The sequence below is a fragment of the Sphaeroforma arctica genome (assembly GCF_001186125.1).
Source record: "Sphaeroforma arctica JP610 unplaced genomic scaffold supercont1.1400, whole genome shotgun sequence".
Classification (NCBI taxonomy): domain Eukaryota; class Ichthyosporea; order Ichthyophonida; genus Sphaeroforma; species Sphaeroforma arctica.
The window spans coordinates 6,990-15,827 of record NW_014039158.1 but is presented as its reverse complement, the minus strand read 5'-3'; the positions used below and the strand labels follow the sequence as shown (position 1 = coordinate 15,827).

At 40.8% G+C, this 8,838-nt stretch overlaps 1 protein-coding gene across 1 annotated transcript in view; it reads right to left on the bottom strand.

Annotated features, from left to right (window-relative positions):
* Nucleotides 1–1,223: 1,223 nt before the first annotated feature.
* The window catches only part of SARC_10812 (hypothetical protein), a gene marked incomplete at its 5' end in the record, with an annotated part of 9,580 nt that continues 1,965 nt past the window's right edge, over nucleotides 1,224–8,838 (bottom strand). Inside the window, 11 exons of the mRNA XM_014295130.1 lie at nucleotides 1,224–1,486; nucleotides 2,308–2,429; nucleotides 3,178–3,360; nucleotides 3,641–3,791; nucleotides 4,400–4,506; nucleotides 5,283–5,481; nucleotides 6,020–6,223; nucleotides 6,384–6,511; nucleotides 6,861–6,966; nucleotides 7,732–7,856; nucleotides 8,508–8,613. Coding sequence (XP_014150605.1) covers nucleotides 1,309–1,486; nucleotides 2,308–2,429; nucleotides 3,178–3,360; nucleotides 3,641–3,791; nucleotides 4,400–4,506; nucleotides 5,283–5,481; nucleotides 6,020–6,223; nucleotides 6,384–6,511; nucleotides 6,861–6,966; nucleotides 7,732–7,856; nucleotides 8,508–8,613 — 1,609 coding nt within the window. The remainder of the gene's footprint in view (nucleotides 1,487–2,307; nucleotides 2,430–3,177; nucleotides 3,361–3,640; nucleotides 3,792–4,399; nucleotides 4,507–5,282; nucleotides 5,482–6,019; nucleotides 6,224–6,383; nucleotides 6,512–6,860; nucleotides 6,967–7,731; nucleotides 7,857–8,507; nucleotides 8,614–8,838) is intronic.

The following is an 8,838-nucleotide window of genomic DNA, read 5'->3' as shown; positions in this document are numbered from 1 at the left end:
TATATATATTCTAGATTCGTTAGTTGTATCTTTAACTTTGATATGCCTCCTCTTCAACGGGAGCAAGTTTACTACAGCGTGTGATGGGCGGCTTACTATTACCGATACGTCGAATCGAAAAACTGGAGTCGTGCGCTTGTTATACTCTCACCCGGCCAGTTCAGTGTACCTATATCTCCCACCTCTAATAGAGTGCAGGTCAGATCGGTATGGTTGTCTCAGCCTTGCTCGTATCAGATTGTACCAACACACTGCCTACGTTCAACCTATTTATTGGGGGGATGAAGAAATTTACACTATAATACCGAACATTAAAGCCTGGGTTTCAGTAATATACTTTTGAATCACTGCGCCCTAAAACTGTCAATGAATAAATATGCGAGAGGCTTTGACTTTGGTCATTATCGGATTTATTAACGATTTGGAAATGATTATTTTGCGTCCCTGGACCCTTTTTTTTTAATGCAATTCGATGTCTTCAGCATATGCCGCTTTCTTATTCGTCTTCTGTAGTTGATCTCTAACCCTGGCCTGCCTGAATTATTCATGAGCCTTTAATCAGTCCAACGAAAGAGCTTTCATTGACTACACTATGGGTGAATCTTTGAGCCAGGATCGTTCTAATAGATAGCCACTCCAAAATCTGTAATATCCCAAATTTTTGTTGCCAAATAGTTCCCTAGCAAGTATAAATATCCACGTTTTCGGATCAAGCTCGCAGTCAAAAAGCTCAAAATCTTCAATACTCCTGGTTACTCCCTCTATTCTACTTTCCCTACTATTTTGTTACATATGGTTAAATGTTATCCTCAAAACTAACGCTCAAAATTTCTCTTCAATATTTCTGTTTATTCATACAATTTTGTTACTCGTAGTCTCGTCGTAGGTACTATCTAGTTTTTTAAATGTTATCCTCAAAACTATGGCTCAAAATACTTATACTCCTGATCATTCCTACAATTTTATTACTTATATAGTCACTTCGAAGTACTAAGAAGTTTTAATAGTTTCCTAACTTAAGACTCAAAATCTTTTTAGTATTCCAGATTATTCCTACGATTTTGTTATTAAAATATACTCCCTCCATAGGAACAATCAAGTCTTTTAAATGTTATCCTCCAATCTGAGGCTCAAAATCTTTTTAATATTCCTGATTATTCCTACGATTTTGTTATTAAAATATACTCCCTCCATAGGAACAATCAAGTCTTTTAAATGTTATCCTCCAATCTGAGGCTCAAAATCTTTTTAATATTCCTGATTATTCCTACAATTTTGATACTAATATAGTCTCTCAGCAAGTAATATCTAGTTTTCCAGATCGGAATCGAAGTCAAAAGGCTCTGGTGCGGCGGCTTCGTTCTTCTCTTCCTCGTCCTTTGTATCCGCTTCGTGTGGCGTTGTCATGGCAACCAGTGTCTCGGGTTCCTCGGGTGTCTTATCCTTTACCATCACTATACCAGCCAGTTCACGTATAGGCTCGTACCTGAAGGGAGACAATATCAAATAACAAGAGTTTTAACTTTGAATGCCGAGATAGGATAGTATTGAGATAAGAATGTTCAGGCCTAAAAGAATTTTCTTATGCTTTAAGATCGGATATAGTCCTAAGTCAGATCCCTGGGATATCAAAATAGAGCACGAGCAGGTGGTAAGATAGTTCATCGAGAAAAGATTCTGATCATAATAGAATTGCACAATAGTCATTTGTACGCGCATTTCACGAATATGCATATATACATACATACATACATACATACTTATATATATATATATACATGTATATATACATACATATACATATATATATACATACATATATATATATATATATGTATATACATACATACATACATATATATATATATATATAATATATATGTATACGTAAATGTATATATGTATGTATATACATACATGCATACAGACATACATATATATATATAAAATATGTATACGTATACGTATACGTATACGTATACGTATACGTATATATATATATGTATATATGTATATACATACATACATACATACATGCATACATACATATATATATATATATATTAGATATATATATTAGATATTGATATAGATATAGATATAGATATAGATATGGATATGGATATGGAAATGGATACGGATATGGATATGGATATGGATATGGATATGGAAATGGATACGGATATGGATATGGATATGGATATGGATATGGATATGGATATGGATATGGATAAAGATACAGATATAAATATCGATATAGATATACACATACATATATACAGACAAACACAGTGTGTATGGCCATACCTGTCTCCTTCAATATGAACATATTGGCGTTGCGCGGCCACAACACGAGCGGGATTGGACAGCATTTGATACTCGGTCGGTTGTGGCTGCTTCTCCTCTTCGGCAGCTGGTTCGTCTATCGCCTGCGTGGTACGGAGCGTAGCAATCCAGAGGCATCAATTAACTACAGTCTTGTCTTAGTAGCAGTCAACAAGTATAGGTTAGAAGTATGCCCCCCCCCCCAAGTCTGAGGAGGCTTACACTAGAACGTGTGGGGCCAAACTGTTATAGATGAAGCTACATAAGTAGCGTACTATATACGCCCATATATCATGCTCAGTCATAGTGAGAGAAACAGGCCGGCGAGTATGTGTGGGACTGTGTAGCTATTCTCACGCCATACGTTCAGAAGTACAACCCATTTTGGATTTACCAACAGTGCTTGCAGTCTACGCGCCCGTATATGCCAAAACGCATACGCATACAATCAAACGCCCTGTGCGTAAGAACATCACGATCCTCCGTGAGCACACCCAGACACATACCCACCACCACAGAGCCATACGTATACACATCCACACAACCACACACCACCCATCCATATTTGCACACGAACACACACACCAACCCATCCATATTTGCACACGAACACACACACCAACCCATCCATATTTGCACCCGAACACACAAATCAACCCATCCATATTTGCACCCGGACACACACACACACCAACCCATCCATATTTGTATCCGAACACACACACACTAACCCATCCATATTTGCACCCGAACACACACACCAACCCATCTATATTGGCACTTGAACACACACCAACACATCCCTATTTGCACCCCAACACAACACACACACACAAACACACACGCACGTACCATAGGCTCCTCCTGTGGTGCTGGCTCGGGCTCTTTCTCGCCTTTGCCCTCTTTCTTCTGCTTGGCTCTCATTTTCTGTGTGATGGACAGGATGGCTGTTGACACCTTCTCCTTCTTCTCTTTCTTCTCCACTTCCATCTTAGGTGGGTAGGCGAACAGCGAAGCCTTCGCGTCTGATTTGACCTGTTTTCGTGTGCGTGTAGGTGAGAGGTTTAGGTGTGTGTGAGAGAAAGAGAGGGGGGTTAATCATAATAATAATCATGATAATAATAACAATAATATATACATACATATACATATACATATACATATACATATACATATACATAATATATAATACATGTATATATATATGTGAGTGAGTGAGTGTGTGAGACAATAAGTCCGTGTGTGTATACTTGTATTTATATATCTATACACACACATATTATATATACATACATATATAAGTATATGCACAAACCTCCGCCTTAGGCATCTTGAGATCCTTGTTCAACAGTACTAGGGATGTGGGGGTGAAGGCTAGTGACAGGAAATTGGCCATGGGATACCAATTCCAAAACTGTGAGAACAACAACAGCCCAGTCGCTGTGCGCATGCTTGTATGCCCGGTCCTGTGAAGAGATAAGACGCGAGAAAGTGACACGAAAAGTGTCAAGTGTCAAGAGAAGGACAATATAGTGTCGAGAAAGTGACAACGTAGCGCCTATAAGGTGTCTTAAAGTACGTCGCTTGGAACGTGCGTCGGAGGAGTATACGTATGATCATATGCGATATTTGTGATATGACTGGCTTGAGCATGCAGGCGCATGCACAGTACAATAAATATCCCGAGTCTCGAGGCTATCTGCAGTAGCCATTTCAAGTTTATAAACACACACACAGTACCCCGAGACGCACAATTCTCAAAGCTCTCTCAAGTGAACAAGTACGCATACGATACTAGAGCAATACGCACCACCAGTGAATAAGAGTATATGCGCATAGATGCAGTACTACAAACACATGTATAGTACCACAGCTACACCTTTCTCGTGAATCTCTAGTGAACAAGCACGCACAACACACAGTAATAGAAGTACGCACCTTCAGCGAATAAAAGTATATGCGCATAGATGCAGTACTACAAACACACGTACAGACAGTACCAGAGCTACACCGTTCTCGTAAATCTCTCTAGTGAACAAGCACGCACAACATACAGTACTAGAGCAATACGTACCTTGAGGCTAAGGAAATGGTTGCATTGCGACCCCCGGCATCGATGATACCCTGGGCGAGAATAGCTCCGAACTTCGCCGATGTGTCTTCAGACTTATCCGCGATTACCTGGAGACGCCAACGTATGCCCACAGAATTAGGACTCAATCACAGACGCGTACAGAGAGGCATGTATACTCATACAGAATGAGGGGTTTAGTATATGAATGTCTAGGCATCTGGCTTCTAATTTAACAGCGACGAACGAAACGGCGGTACACATCGACCAAAAATCTATAATATATATATATATATTAAGTATCAGAAATCCGGTTTTGATCAACCGAATACAAAAACTGTATTTGTTTTCGGGGTGGATTGTACGAATGGGTCGCTTTTCCGGCCAACTTCAGTGTGTAGTGTGTGGGATTGTGATGTGATGTGGAAATTCGGGCGCTTCTCATAAACCATCGCAAACACTCCGCACACTCCGCGTACAATTCTGTATCAAACGAAGTGAGTACAAGTACATGTACGTGCGGCACGTGCCCAACCCACCCTACACCCGTACAGACCACGTGACCACGTGTGCATACAACTGGCCAATGCCTATACCCATCCACAACGAAGTGAGTACCACTTACATATACAAACATCCGCATAGGGTTTGCGTGCAGTGTTAGGCCTTGCGTGTCTGTTGCTCGTTCGCTCGGTTGCACAAGGCCTACCGTCGTCATGGCTGGCAACCAGCGCAAAACTCAGCACACAAAACACAAAGCTATATTTCGACCCAAATACTATGCACAAATGATCGCCGTAAAACGCATATACTTCTCCCATACATGTACATATCATGCACAGACACAGACACAGACACAGACATACACATATATATATGTACACACCTTCTCGAAGGTCTTGCGCACAAAGGTGGCCTTGGGTGTCTGCTGTTCGCTCTGCTGCACCATTACCATGGCCATGGCAATGAGCGCCCCTTGCCTAACAAAGTCCTTTGCGTCGTTGATCATAGGCTCCAGCAGCCCAATAGCTTCCTTCATGCCTGTACCCGCACACGAGAACCCGAGCGCGAGCGCTGCTCCGTATCTATAAATAGAATGGAGGAGTGTGTGTACGCATATATCAGTAACTATGCACATGTACGTTCTGTAGATGTCTATATAATCTTGAATGCGTAGGCTGTATATAGTATAGGTGAATGCGTAGGCTGTATATAGTATAGGTGAATGCGTAGGCTGTATATAGTATAGGTGAATGCGTAGGCTGTATATAGTATAGGTGAATGCGTAGGCTGTATATAGTATAGGTGAATGCGTAGGCTGTATATAGTATAAGTGAATGCGAATGTACATATGTACTAGAAAATAATACTGTACTATTTATATTAGGCTTCAGCAGCACGACTGTATGCCTAAGACTGACGCTAATCCGTATTTATCAAGGGATATTAATGTACCTATTTACATAGATATACGGGTTGTCAGATGCTCGCATTAGACGATTGTATGAATGTATATACGGTAGTTCTTAGCTGCACTTAACTGCACATACATATACACATACACTCATACACACACACAGGTATATACACGTACACGTACACATACAATACACACACACACACCTGACATGTGGATTGTAACTCTCACTGAGCAGTGACACAACCGCCGGGCATTGTCTGGGAGTGCGGAACAGAAGGAACCCCAGTGACGTAGTGGCCGCACGACGAACGTCGTCGTTGACATCTGACACCGCAAAATGCAGCAAACGAAGCAACGCTGCGTTGTTACCAGTGCCGATGTAAGCCATACCGATCATGTACATGGCACTGAGAGAATTGGTTAGGAGAAGACATGTGGAGTGAGTGGGTGAGGGAGTGTGGAGAATGGAAAAGGGGGAATAGGATATCATATATATATATATATATATCAATACATACGTACATACGTACTTACGCAGACACACGCAAAAGCGACGCTTAAACAGACCTGAACCGTAGGATGGGATCTTTGTCCTCACTCAGGCGATCGATCAACGAATCAGCCTCCTCTTCACGTGCGTACATGATCAGTGCCAGACCTAGAGCCAGCCCACGAATGATCTTTTCATGCGCCGTCTGTGATGAGAAAATACAGGATTAAAACGTCACATGTGAGACAATAAGGGATTGACGGGATATGCGTGAGAGTGAAGCGATCCATGCTTGCGTACGTTGTCAGTGCTAGTCATATAGCAAAATAACACACATGGTAAACGAATACACAAACGTTCTTATGCAAATTTACACACACAAGTCAATTTACAACATCCACACACGCACACATATGCATGCATACAACTATACATATCACAACAAACTCTACATCGCACATGTATATGTCGGAATCGACAAACGGCATAGGTACATGCACATAAAGTACAAAACTACAATCGTAGACATACTAACACACACGCATGCAGTTTACCTCGTGTGCGTAGTTGATCATGTCTTCAATAGCTGCCTCGTTGGCTGAGCCTAGCATGACTAGACCCATCGACAGACCCGCAGCTTCACCCGCGACAGCAGAATCGCTGCGAGAAAAACAGTCAGAGATAAGAGTGTGTGGAATGGAACAATGATAACGCTTTATATGTTCATGGGGTGGTATGGTGGGTGTGTGGGGTATATAAGTGTGTGAAACGGAATAATGATAACGCTTTATATGTTCCTGGGGTTGTATGGTGGGAGTGTGGGGTATAAGTGTGTCAAACGGAATAATGATAACGCTTTATATGTTCATGGGGTTGTATGGTGGGTGTGTGGGATATAAGTGTGTGAAACGGAATAATGATAACGTTTTATATGTTCATGGGACTGTAAGGTGGGTGTGTAACAATCAGATTTCAGTTCCCATGACACAAGAAGAGCGTATTACATAGCATAGATTAACCTCAAGTACCATTCAATCAACTCACAGGATGACTCACAGGATGACTCACCCGCAACCGCATAATTGCTGTCCGTGTGTCAGTGTGATGGCAGTGTATATTACAAAAAGAATGTTTTGAGAAGTAACAATGGGGTATACCCGAGCACATATACACACGTAAATACCTGCAAATCTATTTTCTTATACCCAAGCACATACATACATACATACATACATATATATATATATATATATATACATACATACATACATACATATATATATATATATACAAACATACATACATACAAACATAAATATAAATATAAGTATAAACATAATATAATCATAAATATAAGTATATATATATATAAGAATATATGTATATATATATCTATATATCTATATAATATATACATACTCATACCTGTATAGCACATTCTTAAGCTCCTCAAAGATACTCTCATTGCCCGTCGCCATTTGAGCACAGCCCAAGCCAAGGCACGCTCCGTGTTGCAATATTTCGCGATGCATCAAATCGGTGGTTTCCACCTATGCCAAGTATTATACCAACGGAATGTTAGGATAAATACCAGTTTAATAAATAGATGAATACATATACATATACATACATACATACATACATTATATATAGGGCTAGAAATGGTAGGTTGCGTGTGCGTTAGCCTAAGATCAGAAGGATAAGGAAAAGAAAAAGTATATAATACATTTCATATCACAATCCAGTGTCTAACCAGGATGCTTGGCCGTAGTCACACCTAGACAGACACATAACCTCACCTAACACTCGACCGCATGAACCGAAGTTGTCATCTCACACGCTATCTTTTAAACATGAAGTAAGTATACTATAGACGATACATAACACAAACACAGCTTACACCAAGACAGCCACCTTTCACTCTATTCTTAGAAGACGCAAGAGCTCAGTACTACTACAGATGACATATAACACAAACGCAACTTACACCAGGACAGTCACCTCTTACTCTAGCAACAGCTCAGTAGTACTACAGATGACACATCATACACAAAAACGCAGCAAACACCAAGACAGTCACCTCTTACTCTATTCTTAGAAGGCGCAACAGCTCAGTAGTACTACAGATAACACATAACACAAACGCAGCTTACACGCAGCCACCTCTCACTCTATTTTTAGAATACACAACAATTCGGTACCTGTGGCAGCTGGTCGATCAGGAAATCTGTGACGTCATCGCCGTGGCTAGCATGGATCAGACCCAGTGCAAAAAGGGACCCGCCCTCGCTATAGGGACTTCCGGCTCTGTGGCGATTGTAGGTGAGAATACGACATACAGTCAATATTTTGGCTCGCGGTCAAAAATGGGGTACATGCAAGAGGACGTTTTTTATTCAATACAATTTGGCGGTTGCGTGCGGATGGGGCGTGTTTGGCGGAGGATAGGATTAAAAAATGGGGTGTCCTTCGGATTATATAAATACAATTTCCCCTGTTTGTGTTTGCAGTATATGTAATAGTGTATCGAAC